The sequence below is a fragment of the Lacerta agilis genome, chromosome 10 (genome assembly GCF_009819535.1).
Source record: "Lacerta agilis isolate rLacAgi1 chromosome 10, rLacAgi1.pri, whole genome shotgun sequence".
Classification (NCBI taxonomy): domain Eukaryota; kingdom Metazoa; phylum Chordata; class Lepidosauria; order Squamata; family Lacertidae; genus Lacerta; species Lacerta agilis.
The window spans coordinates 26,470,815-26,490,723 of record NC_046321.1 but is presented as its reverse complement, the minus strand read 5'-3'; the positions used below and the strand labels follow the sequence as shown (position 1 = coordinate 26,490,723).

Sequence of the window (19,909 nt, the reverse complement as noted above, 5' to 3'; positions counted from 1 at the left end):
GCCCCCTCCCCTCACTTCAGCAGGAGAGCTGGAGGGGCGGGGGGGACCGTCCGGCTGGGCTCCACTCAGCAAACGCTGCAAGACTGCCTGCCTTCTTACCTGCAGCAGCCCTGGAGAGACCAGGTGCAAAAGTATCAGCAGCAGGAGGGAAGCAGATGTAGGAGCGCAGGGGCCTGAGCAGGGATGCCCCCTCTCCAGCAGAAGCAGAAGGAAGGGGAGATAACCAGGTATCTCAAAGGAAGGGGGGAGAGAGATGTTAAAAAGCATAACGGATTCGGGATTTATACCAACTCAGGAATTGAAATATTTTTTTGTCTTTTCCCCTCCCCAAGAGGAATTAATAAGAATACTAAACATCGTCCTGGAGAGTGAAGGCAGATATCCATTCTTTTGATATGTGAGTATTGGGCAAACTTGCCTCCTGCTTCTGCTTATATTCCCCCAAATTCTGTTGCATGCAAAAGTTTTCTTTGGACACCTGTATCATTGAAGCTCCCTGCTGTGTTGCACCCCGCCTCCCCCCCCACCCCAGATCTCCAGGGGATGTGCAGGGTTTTGATTTTTTAAAAAAATTGTCTACTTGATTCCAAGTAGGATGGGAAGACAAGTGTCAGGGTCTAACAGACTGGGCGGCAGAGCTGCCTATCATCAGATTCACTGGCTTGTGTTCTCCTGCTGGGTCTGTCCAGGGCACCCACCTGTTGTCTTCCATTTCACACTTTGGTTGCTGTTTGCAATCTGCAACTGTTTGTTCCAGAACAAACTTTTGTGGAGTTGTTGCAGAGTAATTGGGCTGAAGATTGCAGTCTTGGATTGTAAATCTTTTGGAGCAGATAAGAGACAAGTATGACATGGGTTTGCTTGGGACTGGGGCTCCTTGACACTCCTGTAAACATCCTGTAAAAACAAGTAGCGTGCACGCACGCACACACACACACACAAAATGGAATTAGGGATGTGGTAATGATCGCATGCAGATTTGAACTATGGGTCATTTTAGATGGTGTTCTCATAAGGAAAGTTTCTACATCTGCAGGCACATGAGACTCTTTTTGAAATAATAATAATAATAATAATATTTATTATTTGTACCCCGCCCATCTGGCTGGATTTCCCCAGCCACTCTGCTTCCAACAGAAACCAAAATCTTTGGTTCTGTCTGGATGTTGTATTTGCCATGCTGCTTTTAAAAATAGCCCAAACTGATTACTAGGCAGGTAGAAGTCTTTGTGATCTCCTCTCCCATCCTCAATGCAAGACAATTTTGAACAAACCTATTTCTCTATATAAGTAAAAGTCATGGTCTCCTTTCAGGAGAGATGGCATTCTTTCAGGATCCTGGCCTGTCCTCCTACCCTCTTCATTGCTAGATTGACAAAATGATAAAGGGAGCTTTCATTTCTGAAAGGCTCATTGACTTGTTGAACCGATGCACAAAATGGAGCCCAATAACTGAACATGTGGGGAATTTATGAATGTGCATATCTGAAGCAACTATCGCCAAAACAAGACTGAGGTTCTGTTGGATTAGACACTGCACATAAGTAATTTACTGTCCTGAAGACCTTACAGAATAAAGGTGAGTCTGCACTAGTGAGTTAACGCAGGTCAGGTCTGGTGGAAGTGACCTGCAAAGCACATCTCATCAGCATCATTTTGGGATTTTCATCGGCTGACTTCTTTTTTGCACGATAAAATGCACAGTCGTTACTAATTCCTGAATTGGGATCCAAATGTCTTTCCTTGAGGCTGTGCATCTGTTTGTAGGATCTTGCCTTTTCCTAGCACCCAAACAATAGTATTTTGTCTGAGGAGGTTACTTCAACTTCCTCCCCCAGTTTAGTCCAATCTATTCCAGTTAGGGAGGCTGCCTAGAGTAATGGCTGTGTGAGGATCACCCACCAGTGATGGAGCGTTGCCATGCCACTGGGAGTGGAGAGAACCAGCTCTCATCTTCTCACCACGTTGTTAGCTTGCAATTCCTAAACATGGATGCATTTGTGGGTTTATTTGTTTATTTAAGTGCCAAGGTTGGCTTCACACTTCCACATCATGTCAGGAGCACTTTTCTGAAACACTTAAAACAAGTGATTTACACTGTGTTAAACCAAAGTTGGGATTCAAGCTTTGAGCAAATGGCCTCTGGAAATTCTGCACCAAATCTGTGGTAAGAGAAATTGGGAAAGAGAGACCATTTCACAACATTTATCCATATGGGAGGATGGGGAAGATAAATGCTCTAACAGTTTCAAAGGGATGGAGCAGTGGAACAGCTTTGTTCTCCCCTGCCTCCTGCTGGGTTTCCCTCCCCTTTTTCTTCACCTACTTCCTTGCTTTAGATTTCCCCACAGCACCCCCATTCCCATCTGGACTTCCAGGGCTTTTCCTGGAACTCCTGAAAGTCTCTTTAGGTATGTGCTCCTAGATCTGCATGATCCAGCCCAAGATCCAGCCCTGGAAATCTGGTTTCATTATCTGCATTTCAGGTTCATCCCCACTTCTGTGACTGTGGAACTGCTCTCATAGCTAGAAAGGTCTCCTTTCTCTTGTTTCACCAATAGCTACCTCCAGTTCCGCTGGTGTAGAGAAGGACAAGTAATTTTCCTCCTTCAATTCAGTGTATGAAGAACCCTGCTAGATCAGAACAATCTCCTGTCCAATCACCATTCTCATAGTGGCCAGCCACATACTTCCTAGGAAAGCCATAAGCAGGACCTGAGCGCAGTAGCATTTTCCTGTTCATGGTCCCCAGCAATTGAAATTCACATGCAGACTCTCTCTAATACTGGAGGTGGTATATTGGCTAGCAGCCATTGATAGCATTATCGCCAGTGCTCCCCCCGCCCCCTAGAAAAATAGGTGCCGGTACTCATCACCATGAAGTTGTTGCAGTAAGTGCCACACTTTTTTACAACAAAAAAGAGGGGTGCCGGTACTGCGTACCCTTTTGGCACCACATGAAAAAGCCCACTAATTTGACTTTTCAGTTTTTAAAGCTGCCCATGTCGGCAGGCATCACTGCATCTTAAGGTAGCAAGTTCTATAGTGCATGTTAGGAGCCAGGGACAAGCGAGACATGCCTAGGCCAATGATAAAAAACACAGTGTCAGTTCATTTAACTATTCTGAGAAACCAAAATAGCTCAGACCTAGTGATTCCAATGATAATAATAATAATAATAATACTAATAATAATAATATTTATACCCCGCCCGTCTGGTTGGGTTTCCCCAGCCACTCTGGGCTGCTCCCAACAGAATATTAAAAACACAATAAAACATCAAACATTAAAAACTTCCCTAAACAGGGCTACCTTCTAAAAGTCGGATAGTTGTTTATTTCCTTGACATGTAATCAGAGGGCGTTCCACAGGGCGGGCGCCACTATCAAGAAGTCCACCTGCCTGGTTCCCTGTAACCTCACTTTTCTCAGTGAGGGAACCGCCAGAAGGCCCTCGGCGCTGGACCTCAGTGTCTGGGCTGAACGATGGGGGTGAAGACGCTCCTTCAGGTATACTGGGCTGAGGCCGTTTAGGGCACTTTGAATTGTGCTCGGAAACGTACTGGGAGCCAATGAAGGTCTTTCAGGACTGGTGTTATATGGTCTCAGTGGCCACTCTTCCCAGTAGGGCTTCCGCAGTTGTGGGGATTGAAGATCCTCATCTTTCCACCCACAATATTTTCTTCAAGTTGGCACCCTTGCTCAGACCACTTTGCCCCTGGCCCTGCCCACCACTGAAATGTAGCCCCCACCTCCGAAGAGAATGTGGCTCTTGGCCTGGAAAAATCTCTCCCCCCCAAATCCTGGTCTATGTTAAAGCAGCTCCCTCACTTTCCATTCCAAGTTTGCCCAATTTTCATTCCCATTATAACTTACGACAGAATGCTGTTTTGGAGCTTTATATAAAGATCTGGCATCAAATGAAGGCAAAAGGAAACCTAGTGAAGATGTAAAGGGGTAACCAGGACCACAAGGCATCTCGTTTTGCCCAAGCTAATTCTCACCTCTGCAGTGAAGCTCTCTGCCCACCCCAGGCCGTCTCATGGCAACAGCTTTGGCTTCCCATCCTCTGGCGCTACCCATGCCTGCAAGGATAATACATATTTGGATGGGTGAAAACAGCAGAAAGGAAATAATCATAAGGATAACAAGGGGAATTAGAAGCAGAAAAGAGCTCATTAGTCCTCCCTCTCATTAAACAATGAGTTCTGGGCTTTGTCTAACGTAGTATCAAGAGACTCTGATGACGGGACTTCATTGGAAAATTAGTGATTTCACTGTGTATTACAATCATTTATTCAAATGACCTGGGAGGTGAAGTCAGGCGTCTGGGGAAGGTGGCAGAGCTCTTAATGGAGGGTGATACTGACACAGGAGTACTTGAGAGCCCAGTGGCAAATTCAGATAATAATAAGGGGTTTTGAATACCCAAAGTTTGAATAATGAAGGGTCTCATAAAGGGTCTCTGGTACAGGGAAGTATTATATTTCTGGATTCTCGGCTTGGTTCAATTTATTCTCTCAAAACTATTCATCTCCTTGATCTGCAGCACTTCCATCCAAGTAATATATTTGTAGAAATTCAGGCAGGTGGCCTGGTGGTTTGTTTCATTGGAGCACTGGATGGAGAAATGTCATCAAGGACATAAGGATGATATGTCGACACATTTAAAGGAGGGATTGGTGCTTATTAACAGCCTGTTTGAGGAAGGTTCCCTGTTGCCAGGACTGGCTCTACCATTAGGCAGGATGGGAAAGCAGCAAGTTTTGAGTGACATGAAAGCATAGCAAATGGTTAGTTAATTGGTTAAATTATTGTAGTACTTTTGCAGCAAAGGGATGGTAGAGGCACTTGTGGAAATTTCTGTCTTAGGTACCCAAATATCTTGACCAGCTTTGGGTAATATACACCTTGACTTTGGAGGCAGCAAAATGTATTGGGTTGCCCCTGCCCATTGTTGAATCCTGGAAGAAGAAGAGTTTGGATTTGATATCCCGCTTTTCACTACCCGAAGGAGTCTCAAAGCGGCTAACATTCTCCTTTCCCTTCCTCCCCCACAACAAACACTCTGTGAGGTGAGTGGGGCTGAGAGACTTCAGAGAAGTGTGACTAGCCCAAGGTCACCCAGCAGCTGCATGTGGAGGAGCGGAGACGCAAACTCGGTTCCCCAGATTACGAGTCTACCGCTCTTAACCACTACACCACACTGGCTCTCACACTGGAAGCCAAGACCTAAGTTTGGAGCAAGTACTCTTTGGGAAGAAACCCCCAGCAGAAATTTAACATTGCAGTACAAGCATCTTCAGGATTTTCTGTAAGCATCTGAGTGTCATTTTTCATGCAAAAGCCTGATAGGTGAATCAGCTGCTGTCCTTCCCCTTTTTCCATCACGGAGACAAAGGTTTTCCTAGGGTTCAGCAAGAAACATGGTTGATGCTCCTCTACATAGGAACAACCACCGCTTTCTAAAGTTGACAAAAGTTTTAAATGAGGCCTGCGGACAACTGCATAGTGGAAAACTATAGTCTACCTATAGATGTTCCTTGGTTGATTACAGTGCAACAGAGAACTTAGCTTAACAGGGGCCTTTATTATATGATATATAGTGAGCATAATGATTAATCCAGCCATGTGCCAGGGTGTCATAGTAACAGGCTAAAAGGTGCAGGTTAAATGACCTAGCAATAGATTGTTCAGTGAGAATACAGTAACAGCAAATGCATGTCCAGCTGAAAGGGCTCCCTCCATTCAGAGACCAGTTCTTCAAGATCTCCTCCTTAAGGTATTTGCAGCTTTGGATTTGGGTTCACGTTTTCAGTAAGAATCTTTGACAAGTCAGGTATGGAGTTCTCTCCCCAGGGAAGTTCATATCACGCCTTCATTATGCGTCTTTAGTCGCCAGGTGAAAATGTTCCTCTTCACCCAGACCTTGGGCTGATTAATATTCTACAGCCTTTTAAATGTGTTTTGGGACAGGGGGGTTATTTTTTCATTTTGTTTTTGTTCTATTTATTTGTGCTTTTATCCTGTATTTGTATCTTGGAGACTACCCTGAGATCTTTGGGTGAAGGGCAGTATATAAATTTAATTTAATAATAATAATAATAATAAGTATTTTTTTAAAATAAACTGAAGCTAAATATACATTTGAGTCTGAGCCATTTGTAGAATGCACCATTTTATATACAATATGGGTGTCAGTGACTTAATCTGACCAATTCATCAGATTTTAGATCTCTCCCATTTTCCATAACTGTCCAATGGCCCCATCATTCCTAAGAACCAACTTTTCCCTTGTGAAGATGGAGATGGTCTCACTTTTCTGAGCAGCCTTATGGTCCCTGCATGCTTCCATTTCCTTTCCCATCCTTGGAAATTTCCCTGCTAGTTTTAGTTCTTGGCTGTGCCATGACTAGAGAACACAGACTAGCAGCCCCTGGGCCAAATCTCTTCCCTCCTGCCATTATCAACCTTTGAGGCAATACAGAAATGGCAGCAAGTACTGGGGCACTGATATTTGGCAGCAGGCCACTAGTCTCCAGCAAAACTATTGGTTTTATTCATTTATTTCATAAAATGTATATGCTGTTAGATTGAAAACACACACAACAGAAAACAAACCCTCAATGTCTCCCCCCCCCCTTGGATGATAGCTTTGGTTTATTTGCACAAATCTTTTTTAAAAGGTTCGTGTTTGAAGGCAGAATTTTCTTTAAAATGATATTTTTATTGGTTTAGGCTATATAGATCTAAACACTGAAAGACAAAGCTTTGGCATGCATTCAGATAGGAGGCATTTGAGTCCCTCGTAAGACACTTTAGGCATGATCCAGCCAAAGTTAAGTCTATGTAATAAGCGGAAAACTGAAAGATGGAAGCTTACAGTCTGCTGATCATCAAAATCAATGGGGGCTTCTTTGTGCACCTTTCTGTACAAGAGGAGCACGAGCCTCTCAGCTGTAAAATCTGGAATCTCCATTAACTTCTGTGCTCCTCTTCATGCCCGGGCAAAATGAATGGAGCTTGTAAAGTGGATCTTTTTCCCATTTCTCTCTCTGGTGCTACCTTTAGTTTGCTATAAGATACATTATAAGCTCTCTCTCTCTCTCTCCCCCCCCCGGTTCTTCCCAAATGCAGACCCCTTCCAACTGATCCAGTGGGATAATCACCTCACTCTTCTGCCATGGACAATTTCAACTTCACCACCACACTGGCTTCCTGGGAAGAGAATTCAACAGCCAACTGGGCAGGCCCTGTTTCCGGGAACCTATCGCAAGCTTCCAGGCTCGGCCTGGATGTCAGTGGTGTCCTCATCCCTCTGGTTTACCTCATCGTCTGCGTGCTGGGACTAGCCGGAAACTCCCTGGTCATCTATGTGGTTTTGTGCCATTCCGTGAGCGAATCGGTGACCAACGTCTACATTTTCAACTTGGCTCTGGCCGACGAGCTCTTCATGTTCGGCCTGCCCTTCTTGGCTGCACAAAACGCCTTGTCCTATTGGCCTTTCGGTTCCTTCATGTGCCGGCTAGTGATGGCCGTGGATGCTATAAACCAATTCACTAGTATTTTCTGCCTGACCGTGATGAGTGTGGACCGCTACCTGGCGGTAGTGCACCCGGTGAAATCGTCAAAATGGCGGACGGCACGTGTGGCGAAGGCGGTCAGCGCCACTGTTTGGGTGCTCTCTTCCGTGGTGGTGCTGCCTGTGGTTGTGTTTTCAGATGTCCCCCTGGGCATGAGCACATGCCACATCCAGTGGCCAGAGCCAGCTTCAGTATGGAAAGCAGGTTTCATTGTCTACACAGCCACTCTTGGCTTCTTTGGGCCTCTGCTGGTCATCTGCCTATGTTACCTGCTTATTGTTGTCAAGGTTCGGTCCTCAGGCAGAAAGGTGAGAGCGCTGACAGCCAAGCGCAAGCGCTCCGAGCGAAGAGTCACGCGCATGGTGGTTGCTGTTGTTGCGGTCTTTGTCCTCTGCTGGCTGCCTTTCTATGTGCTCAACATCATCAACGTCATTTGGACTTTGCCCGAGGAGCCATCTCTCTTTGGCATCTACTTCCTTGTCGTGGTCTTGCCCTATGCTAACAGCTGTGCCAACCCCATAATCTATGGCTTCCTCTCGTACCGCTTCAAGCAGGGTTTCCGCAGGGCTCTCCTCAGACCCTCCCGCCGAGTGCAGAACCAAGAAATCGCAGCAGCAGCAACCACGGGTGGTAAGATGGAGGAAGAGGAAGAGGACGAAATGGAGGCAGAAGCAAGTGAGGTCAGCAAGATTGCCCAAAATGGCAATGGCATGCAAGAGTGCGCCCCCATCAGTGGGGCAGGGGGGAGCAGTGAACAGAAGCCACTGCCAGAGGAGCCTGGGATCTCTGAGAAGCCCAGTATTATGAACATTAGCTACTTATAGTGACTCTTTTTCTCTCTGAAACACCCTAGCAGTGACTCATTTGGAATAACAAACGGAAGGATCATTCATAATGCAAGGGATTCCTAAAAAAAACAGAAAGCCTGAGACGGATGTGGGCAGATAAATATCTGCTTTCAGACAGTAAAGCAAGGCGTAACAACGAGAGTAGCGGGTAGAGCAAAGGCTTCTGGGATTTGGTTTGGAAGAAGTGTATTTCCTTGCCTGACATGATTGGTTATTAGAGTAACTCTAATAGTCATCGGGTCAGCCGAGTAAGGTCAAGAGAGTCTGTGTCCTCTCCAACATCTTACAGCTGAAAACAGGGATTCTCATATTTATGATTCTCAGACCAAGGATTTCTGCCAAGAAGCGATCCCACCTCCATCCATGCATTATTGCACATTGTTGAAGGTGTTCTGTGCTAATGTGCCCTGCATTAATAACTTGGCCCACATTAACAATTTCCTTAAAAGCAACAACCCCTTCGTAGGACGTTAATCTCACCCCAACTCTGATTGGACTTCTTGGAGCAGGAGCTGCCAACCTGCTGCCCTACAGATGTGGCTGGATCTCAACCCCCATCAGCTCCAGCCAGCATGGAACAATGATCAGGGATCATGGGAGTTGTAGTCCAGCGACCTCTGGAGGACACCATGTTGGCTATCCTGGCATAGAGAATAGCTAGGTTGCCTCAACCCCATTTGGTAATGTTTATTACTGTTCTGATTAAATGGGCATGGGAAAGAGGAAAGAAAAGGAACTTATGCACATGGGAACATGGAGAAAAAGGAAGATCTGGGGAAGGGCCTTAGCATTTGATTTTCATGCAGAAGGTCCCGGGTTCAGTTTGCAGCATCTTCCAGGCAGGGCTGGGAATGTCCCATGCCTGAAACCCTGGGGAGCTGCTGGCAATCAGGGCAGGTACTGACTGAGATGGACCTCATGGTCTGACTCAGTATAAGGCACCTTCCAATGTGCTCCCACTATCAAAATGATGGGAGTGGGTGGCACTGTGGTCTAAACCACTGAGCCTCTTGGGCCTGCTGATCGAAAGGTTGGTGGTTCGAATCCTCACAACAGGGAGAGCTCCCATTGCTCTGTCCCAGCTCCTGCCAACATAGCAGTTTGAAAGCACACCAGTGCAAGTAGATAAATAGGTACCGCTGCGGCGGGAAGGTAAACGGCATTTCTGTGCACTCTGGTTACCGTCACAGTGTTCCATTGTGCCGGAAGTGGTTTAGTCATGCTGGACACATGACCCGGGAAGCTGTCTGTGGACAAACACCAGCTCCCTCAGCCTGAAAGTGAGATGAGCGCCGCAACCCCATAGCCGCCTTTGACTGGACTTAACCATCCAGGGGTCCTTTAGTAACAGGGGCATTTTACTAACAAAATGCTTTAAAAGCCATTCCAGAATCTCTTTTTTAAAAAGGATCTGTGATTACTAAGGAAACGTACCAGAAAATAGGCAGCATACCTGAAAAGCAAGGTCTGTTGGACAAGAATGTAGGACAAGACTTAAGTCTTTGGAGAGTCAGTGTAATATAGTGGCTAAGAAGTGCAGTGTGATTTTATGCCTATTTAATCAGAAGTACACCCCACTATTCCTGCCCACCTAGCAGTTCGAAAGCACATCAAAGTGCAAGTAGATAAATAGGTACCGCTCCAGCGGGAAGGTAAATGGCGTTTCCATGCACTGCTCTAGTTCACCAGAAGTGGCTTAGTCATGCTGGCCACATGACCCAGAAGCTGTAAGCCAGCTCCCTTGGCCTATAGAGCGAGATGAGCACTGCAACCCCAGAGTCGTCCGCGACTGGACCTAACCTTTACCTTACACCCCACTATATTCAGTAGAGCTTACTCCCAAGGGAGTATTCATAGGACTACAGCCTGAGTTATGGACCAGGAAGTCCCTGATTTAAATCTCATTTCCTCTCTGCTAGTATTGTCCCCATACCACCGACTGGAACACTGAGAATAGTCTCGGCACCCTAATCTGCCACACGGGTATCCTAACCTACCTTCCAAGGTTGTTATAAGGATTACTGACAGAAGGAACCAGAGGTGCCAGCTTCTGAAGGAGAATGGCGGGGCTGATGTTGAATGTGGTGGCAGCACAGCTTCAATGGCTCCTCCTCCTTCCGCCTCTGGCATGTGGCTGCTTCAACCCTCCTTCCTGTCTGCAGGAGGAGGAGGAGGAGGAGGAGGAGAAGGGGGCAGCCTCTGAAGCTGTGCCCTGCTTGGCTCCACGTGTGACCTCCTCCACTGCCTTTGAACATGGGGGAGGCCTTGGTCCCCTCCCAAAAATATTATGGGGAGGGCTCGGTCCCTATGGGATGGCACCCCTGTAAGGAATGTATGTTAAGTGCAATGAATGCTCTGAAATGCTCTCTTAAAAAAAAAAAAGGATTAGTATTGTGATTATTCTTACTGCAGCTTTGCTCTGTGACACATGGAGAGGTTATTAAGCACAGCCTTCCGTTCTGTGGAAGGGGTCTTGTTTGTGGTGTACCCTTGTGGGTGAGGAGGGAAGGTGGCAGGAAAAAGAGTTTGTTTTTATGAAATGCTGCCACTTATACCCACCCTTTCTGACAAGTAACCACTTCCTCAGGAAGCAAATACAATAAACATTTTCCCTCCAGAGGTATTGGCCTCCATTTCTCATTGCTGCCTTTTATATTTACAGAACTGTTGATCTTTGGAATTCTCCTAAATGTGTTGTCCCCTAACTGTAGGATCTGTGGTGGTTTCTCGGTGGGAAAGGACATCTTCCCGCTCCCCAAGTAGCGGCCTTTGAAAGCTAAATGGCAGTAAAAAAAGAAAAAAATGAACTGATTAAGAGAGCTTTGTGAAGACAGGCACACTCCAATGCTTCCAAGATCTCACCATTTGTCATCATCGTTCCTTTCAGCCTCTTTAAAATTCTTGCAGTCAGACTTTCTTCTTCTTCTTCTTCTTCTTCTTCTTCTTCTTCTTCTTCTTCTTCTTCTTCTTCTTCTCGAGTAGGAATCCTTGAAATTAGTTTCCGTGTTGGTGCTAGGCAATATCTGGTGTCAACCCTTCTCCTCTTCGCCGAGCAGCTTCAACAAGTGCATTTATTTGAAAACAGCCATGTTTGGGAGCATGTGCAATGAGGAATGAGAGTGGGTGGGTGGGTGGATGGGAGGACAAGTGGGCCCAAGTATGTTTTCTTCAGGTTTGTTCTGCTTCTACAAGTGCTGGTATATGACTTTCCCTCACCCCCACACCTTGAACTTTCCAGTACATGGCCGTTGCTAAGATACACAGACCAACTTCAATCTGGAGTCCTGTGTGTGATCTTGGGCACTATTCTCCAGAGGGAGCTTTCAGAAACAGAAAGGGGTGGGTAGGGAGGGGGGGACAAAGGAGAAGGAAAGAACAGGAGGGAAATGGTTTTGATATGCTGAGGGGGAAATGGATGGTTAGACAGTGGTAAACATAGAAACCCTGCTGTTCAATACTACATCAATCATTGGGTTTTCTTTTTCCCCAAAAATGACCCATTTGGGAACAGCCCGGGTGAAACTGTGAGAAACTATGTTAGCGTTTGTGGAGTTTTTCTTATATTTGAGTCAGAGCTGATGTGTTGAAAGGAGGTGAGTGAGCACATTTCAAGCTATCAACAACTTAAACGACTTAAAGCTGAGGTATTACTCCTTAAAAACCTGTTGCCAAGTCTTTAGAGAGCTATAAAAAGGATAGATTTTAGCATGTACCTATGACTGAAGTCAGCGTCAGTGTTACTGACCCTCGAAGCAACAATTGGCTTTGCTGCTGTGATGTCATTGAGGCATCGAACAGCCTAGTAGCAGGCAGCTGATAGAGAGGGTTTGAGAAAACGAGCTTTTGCTCATTTTTATTGGAATACATTCCCCTGAACTCAGTGGGATTTACTTCTGAGTGTACATGCATACATTCAGTCAGTATACTATCCAAGTATTGCCTACAGTATTATTATGGGCTTTAAAATGCCATCTTATTGGCACAAATCTTTTTGAGTGGTTCTGGAGCCTTGTGATGGACTCCAATTCCCATCAGCTGCAACCAACATGGATAGATTATGGGAGATGTAGTCCAACAATGTTGGTGTGTATGTCACAGGTTCCCCTTCGTTGCTTTAACATCCTTTTAAGAGAAAACAGAATTTTATTTATTTGTAAACCACTGCAAGGTTTTATTACAATCGAGGTACACAATTTTTGTTAAATAATATGAATAAAGAAATATTTGCTGTACAGGGTTAAGACTCTGCAGAATGTATGAAAGAGGATCTTGTCTTTGAAGACTAGTGCAAAATAACTTCAAGGGAGGTAACAGAAAGAGAAAGGAAGGACTTCATAGTATAGTGGTACCTCTAGTTGCGGACACGATCCGTTCCGGGGTGTCATTCACACCCCGAAAAGTCCGCAACTAGAGCGGCGCTTCTGCACAAGGGCGGAGCGCAATGGAGAGCTTCTGTGCATGTGCGAAGCACGCAGAATGCTTCTGTGCATGTGCGAAGTGTGCATTCTGTGCATGCATGAAGTCCGCATTCTCAAGCTGAAAAGACACAACATGAACCTAACGCAACACGAGGTATGACTGTACAAAATCAGAGCAATTTGAACAGAAAGGCACTTACTTCAGACAGTCACACATTTGCCTTACTTGCTGAGGAGCAGGAAACATGCAAGAACATGTCCTGTCATGCACAGTTACTTTGTTTAGAATGATAAAGGTATAAAGCGCCATCTTCAGGACTAGCCCAATGGTGAGCAGGACATCAGGCTCTCAGGAGCAAGTCTGGTAAGAAACAGAATTATGGACCTTCTCCCCAGTATAGGCAAGAATAAGTCATCTCTTCCTGTTTTGCTGTACCTGCACAATTTATACTCCAAATTGAATCCAGATGGCTGTAATTGACATATGTGCTATTAAAACAACAGCTATCAGTGCCAACATGAACATGAAGGATTGGGGAAAGCAAACCATCAAAACCTGACACTTCCTAAACGGAGAGATTGTTTCTCCTCATTCCCCGCTCACTGGCAGATTCTTTAGTTCATTGGCAAAACTTGTATTGCTTGCCAAGCCCATAAACTATCTTGAATTTCCATTGTTTGTTGATTTCGGAATATGAGTCTATATTCGGTTGTTCTCCCACACCCCCACCATTGCACAAAAAGAGTGAGTACAGTATTGGGGGGGGGGGCGTTTCCTGAATTCATGATGTGCTGTTGATGTAGTATCCCTGTTTTTCAGACATCATGCCAAATGCATGAACATTGGGGAACAGGGTGAATGATATCGGAGGCAGGGCAAGAGGATGTGGTCCGAACTCCCTCCTGCACGCATCAGGAGTATGAATGGAGGCAAATGTCTGAACAGGGCATTAGTCAAACTCATGACCTCCACAGGCGATGAATAGGTTTAGTGTAGTGGCTAGAGTGTCAGACTAGCACCTGGGAGATCAGGGTTCAAATCCCCACTTAGCCATGAAGCTCATTAGGTGACCGTCCGCCAATCACTGTCTTCTCTCAGCCAAACCAACCTCACAGGATTGTCGTGGGGATTAAATGATGATGAGGAGGAAGAGAATCATGTATGCCATTTTGAGATATTTGGAGTAAAATGTGAGATATAAATGCAATAAATTAATAATCATAGATAGCATACTCTATCAAAATAATAATAATTTCAAAGGAAGACTTCAGCCTGGAAACTACTGAATTGTAATCAATTTTAGCAACCCTGACATGATGGATATTGGTCTCAATAGACACTGGGAATGCCCAGCCCACTAGAGAGTGGAATTGTCTTTCTTCAATTGCTCATCTGTTACATGGTTCTTCTTGCCACTACATTTATTCATCATGCTTGGCCACTGGTCAGAAGTGAGTTGTGGACTCTGACCTACAATGGTTTGTGCCACAATCTATTTATTAGGCAGTACCCAGGTGGCGCTGTGGGTTAAACCACAGAGTCTAGGGCTAGCTGATCAGAAAGTCGGCGGTTCGAATCCCTGCCACGGGGTGAGCTCCCGTTGCTCGGTCCCAGCTCCTGCCCACCTAGCAGTTCGAAAGCACGTCAAAATGCAAGTAGATAAATAGGGACCGCTCCAGCGGGAAGGTAAACGGCGTTTCCGTGCGCTGCCCTGGTTTGCCAGAAGCGGCTTAGTCATGTTGGCCACATGACCCGGAAGCTGTCTGAGGACAAACGCCGGCTCCCTCGGCCTATAGAGCGAGATGAGCGCCGCAACCCCAGAGTCGGACACGACTGGACTTGATGGTCAGGGGTCCCTTTACCTTTACCTTTAAGGTTCTACAAGACCCAGGTTGTCAAATTATTATGAAAACGGGAGCGGAAATTGCCGGTGTTCACTTATTCAGCTCATGGCAGTTGTAGTTCAACAACATCTGGAGGAGCAAAGTTTCCCACTCCTGACATGGATCTTAGAAAGTTAAGGCTGCAATGTCTTTGCATGTTCACCAGGCAATAAACCCCTATGAGCTCAGCAGTTTAAAAAAATAAAAATAAAGCCCCAGATCGGGCTGGACAAGTGGATCCCACATTGTAACAGGAGACTGACACTGAGTAGGAAAAAGCTGGAGGCCATTGCATGAAACCCCACTGGCTGTTCTGTTTGGGAAGAGGTGAGGAAGCATGAGGGTTGGGGTGGGAATCTGAACTCAGGCTCTTCGTGGCCCTGGGAGGGAGCAAAGCCCACCTGCCTTTTGCTCCTGCAGCTTGAAAAAGCCTTGAGAGTCGTGTCTGGCTTGCGCACTGCGCAAGAGAAAGCTGCGATGGGGATGACGGCAGAGGAGCATCGCACACAGAGCAGCATTGGAGTTGCATTCTGGGCATGTCTTGGTGCATCTGTTTCATCTGCTGTGGAAATGGATTTCTCTCCCCCAATTCCAGGTGCAGAGTAGGAGAGACGAGAGGTTTCTTCAGACCCCGCAGGGGGCAAAGTGTTTTTCATTGCTGTCACACAGTGGCCAGAGCTGTAAGGCTTGCGGCTGGAGCACCAGCCCCTGCAGTGCCTCTTCGCAGCTCCTGTTTGATCACAGTCAGGTTGCATAGGAAGAAGTAGACACACACACACACACACACACACACACACACACACGTCCCCCAAATTCTAAAGGCAAAAGCAGCCTCTGCCTGTGTGGCTGCTGGAGAGGAAGAGAGGCCTCTACTTTGCGACTCCACACACCTAGAGTTTCAGCTGGCCCACCACAGCACGGCCGCCCACGCAAACGACGACACACAGCCCTCCCATGCAAACAAGGTTCACCCACGCAGCACAAACGCCACGTACCACCAACACACACACACACCCTCGGCTGAATGTACCCACTGCACTAATCAGTCACGTCTCCTTCCCTTCACAACTGCCTCTATAGCCCCTCAAGCCACGGCTGTGGCGTCTGGAGAGAGGCGGAGGGAGAGAGAGAAAAGGGAAAAGAAAAAGAGACCTTTGCTGGGCTTTAAAGAGATTTGAAGAGAGAAGGAGCGGGGGAGGGAGCGGAGGAGGGGGTCGACTTGGTATAAGGCCTATTACAAGGCGATGCATCTTAATCACTTGCGCAGGCTGCTCGCACACTCGCCATCACTGCGAGCTATCGTCAGTAGGAGGGGGGAAGGCCTGGGCTGCCGGCACTCTCTCTGCGGCTCCGATGTGGTGGAAAACCAGCTGCACGGATGCACGGCACACGCCTCTGAAATGAGCGAGGGGTCCACAGAGCCAGAGCAGGCACGGGGAGGTTCGTCTGCTCGGACGAGTGGATAATATGCAAATATTTGCTCACGAAAGCATGCCGCTCTGTACTTTCTCAAGCATAGGCTATGCTAGTGCCGCACACAGCTTGCCTGCCCTCACACAGCACAGAAGCACATAACCCAGAACAACCAGTGCAGGCAGGCACAGATATGTGCTGTGTAGTTGGTGTGGCACATCGGGCATTGTAGTCATATCTCTTCCCACTGAATCATTGGCACTGGAGGTTCCTCTTGCCGCAGTTGCCTATCAGTCTCTTTTCTGTGATAATGTTGACTTGGTACATCTACTAGAATTGCCAACATTTTTTCATTGGATAGTTCCTGTGCCTTAAATACCTGGAAATTCACTACAACCGTGTCTTCTCCCTGCCTCTCAGCATCTTCCAGCTGAGACAGCTGCCCCACTCTGTCTCATGGTAGGGCCAGCCCTGCACATGACCACTCTCAGCCTACCACAAAATGGACCGTGTACTACATTATTATTATTATTATTATTCTCTGATTGAGTTGGGTTTTCATTGTCAGCTGCCAGTAGCAGCTGGTGGAGCAGGTTGGAGTGGCGTTTCTCACCTGGTTTCCCAACACAGAGGCTGCTGTCGGTAACTGAGAGGGGTGAGGAAGTCAGCATGGTGCAAGCACAGCAGCAGAGCCAACCCCAGCTCATTCCTCTCCATCTCCATAACTGGCAGCAACCTCCACATTGGGAAGCCACTTAAGCAACACCACCCCACCTGCGGCTACTGGCAAACTCCTTCAGAAAATACCTATGGGACAGAATGCAAGTGGATTAACTTGGAAAAATAATAGGTTCTGTGTCTTACCATGGCATGCACAGGCCAGCAACTGTATGCCTGCAGTGCATGCCTTGTGTGGGGGATAATTGTGTGTCCAGGTGCCCTGCTTAGCCAAGAACAGGTGTTTGCAGACTGAGGTCCTCCTGCACAGCACGTCCTGTGACTGCTGTTCTCAACCACAGATGCAGCTGTTCCCGGGGATAACAATTCATTTGCTCACAGAGTGCGAACATAGTTTTCTACACCATTATATCCATGATCCCAAAGCCAAACCAAATCAAATAACTTGGGTTATCGCTCTCCATCTCCCCATTAACCTCAGCGAGTTTGCATTGGGCCTCTTATCTAGATATCGAGATTGTTTGCACCATCGGAGATTCAGGTGTTATTTCAAAGATTCTTATCTCGGGGTCCATATCCCAGCAACAGATCTCGCCTACGCAACAGGTAACAGGGTTGCAACATGGTTTTAGGCACACATATCAGCCAGCTTGGATTGTGTTTCATTTCCACATGTTTGTTTACTTGTCATAGACTTGGCCGCTGTAGCCCGTGCTTTGCTTAATTTCCAGATGGGATTGTTGCAACACACTCTGTGTGGGCCTGCCCTTGAGTACAACTCATAGTCTTCAACTGGTCTAAAATGCAGCAGCCACAGGTTGCCAGTTCATTTCCAGAGCCAATTCAAGGTGCTCACGTTGGAGTTTAAAATCCTGAATGACTCAGGCCCCAAATATCTGAAACGTCAACACCTCCTTCCCTGCAGACCCTCTCAGGGGCTGAGGTCAACAGAAGGGTCCCTCCTAGTAGTTCCTCCACCCACAGAGGCTTGGGGTGTCCTGGAGAGGGCATTCTCTGTGGCGAGCCCTAAGCTGTGCAACCCCCTCCCCATAGAGGTGTGTCTGTGTCAGGCACCTTCATTATACAGCTTCCAGAGGATGCTGGATACACACACCTCTTTACCTGGGCTTTTGACACTTGATGTGTACATTTTGAAGACCCATCTTATTTTTATGATTGTAAGTTGTTTTTAATTGTTTTTAATGTTGTGTATTAATGCTGTAACCTGCCCTTGGATGTAAGGGCAAAGGGTGGGTCAATTACAATTGCAATCCTCCATATGAGTGTGTGCATATTATTGTGTGAACACATAGCAAAGGAGAAAGGGAGGTCCTTGATCTACTCAAATATTGTTGACTTTCCATCAGTTCATTTCCATTTCTAATCTACACTGCCAATGGGGTGGGGTTAGTGTTTTGTTTTGTTCTCATTGTGTATTTTGTGTTCTCATCTTGCATTTTTATGTTGTGAACCGACCTGAGATCTACAGAGGAAGGGTGATATATAACAAATTTATTCAATAATAATACTATAGAATAAAAGGAGGGCGTACCCTAATTGACAGAAGCCTAAAGAAGCAGACTAAGAAGTGGAAGGCATAAAGATAAAATGAGACCGTTGAGTTCTATTTTTCGTTGGGTGGGACAGGGAGAGTTTCAAACATAAGAATGAATGTAAGAAGAGCCCTGCTGGATCAGAATCATGACCAACCTGATCCCTGTGGGAAGCAGGACCTGAGTGGTGAGGTGGATGAGCCATGCCGAGTAGTGGCAATGGTAGTGGTGGCTGTGAGGGAGCACCCCATTTTCTATCCATGGATGCCATGGCCAGCCTCCTCCCTTGGGCAGCTCAGAGCAGCTGCTGGAGAGTGGGAGAGGCGGGGGAGAGGCTGCCGCCACTGAGGCCCAGCCCCACATGATTCACTGGATCTGAAGGGCAGGCAGAGGACAGGGCCACCCTGGACAGGATGAAAGGGAGAGCGGAGCAGAGCTCAATAAGTCTTTTTTATGCTTTGTGTGTTCATGTCTAATCTTGCCCCTTTCTAAAATTTATTTATTGGAGTGTGCTTTTCTTTTTTGGAGAGTTCTTTTTTTTTAAATCTACCAAAGAATAAAATAAATAAAATAAAAATCAGGATTAAGGGGTTTTCTCAGGACGGTGGAGGGTGTGCGTGCTGTGTCCCTCCTTTTGATAGGAAATGCTCCGTGGTGGGATGAGAAACGTCCCTATTTCTGTCTGAGGAATGTTGGAGGGTATGCCACTTGTGGGGGCAAATTTCATAGTCTGCCAATGCACTGTGTGCCTGCCCTGACCTTTCTGGCATTCAGCTTCACTGGACATCCCAATGAAATCCCCCAACATGGGTGAATTCCCCACTTCAATATGGCTGCTGTACTATAGTCTAAGATATAAGCAGATTCACACCTGGATCCCAGCATGCCACAGATCTTGATCACTGGGCTGTGTGCATGTTCAAGCCAACAATGCAGAAGTAAAAGTCAAGGGGTCAAGAGGGTTCCCCTTCCAGGTCAAAAGCTGGTACCAAGTGTGGGGATTGCTTCCGTGAACTGCTTTGGAGTCCATGTCCTGAGCTAATAGTGTAAAGCTATAGAATGAGGAAAGTGATAGTCTGTGTCCCCCAACACAACTCTCTCTCTCTCTCTCCATGCAATTCCCCAGCTCTCCTGTAGGAGGAGCCATTCACTCACAGAGGTCCATAATCCAAACACCAACAAACATTCCCCTTCAGCATTTATGCAATTCAGAGGAAAGCCCTCCCTTCCAAGTCCAGAATCCAATATCTGAGCTTAATCATCACCAAAGATAATTAAGTTTTTACATAGTAAACAGCTCCTGGTTCATTGGGTATGTCTACACTTACAGACTTAAAACCGGTTTAAACAGTCATCCCCTCTCTTTAGGGAACTGTAGTTCTGTGAGGGGCTACTGATTATTAGCTGAGAATTCTCAGTGACCTCACCAAACTACAATTCCCAGAATCCTTTGGGGGAAAGTCAGGATAGTGGTGCTGATATAATTTTTCAAATAGAGATGCACATCTAATATATGGGATGCGCCCCATTCCA

General features: G+C 46.5%; 1 protein-coding gene across 1 annotated transcript; it reads left to right on the top strand.

The window, feature by feature from the left end:
- Positions 1 to 8,828, top strand: SSTR3 (somatostatin receptor 3). Its single transcript, XM_033163093.1, has 3 exons — positions 1 to 227; positions 333 to 397; positions 7,137 to 8,828. The coding sequence occupies exon 3, from the start codon at positions 7,183 to 7,185 to the stop codon at positions 8,404 to 8,406; it is 1,224 nt and encodes a 407-aa protein (XP_033018984.1). The 5' UTR covers positions 1 to 227; positions 333 to 397; positions 7,137 to 7,182; the 3' UTR covers positions 8,407 to 8,828.
- The last annotated feature ends 11,081 nt before the right edge of the window (positions 8,829 to 19,909 follow it).

What these genes read in the sequence shown, in the direction of transcription:
- SSTR3 (XM_033163093.1), top strand. Translation starts at nt 7,183, where the DNA reads ATGGACAATTTCAACTTCACCACCACACTGGCTTCCTGGGAAGAGAAT.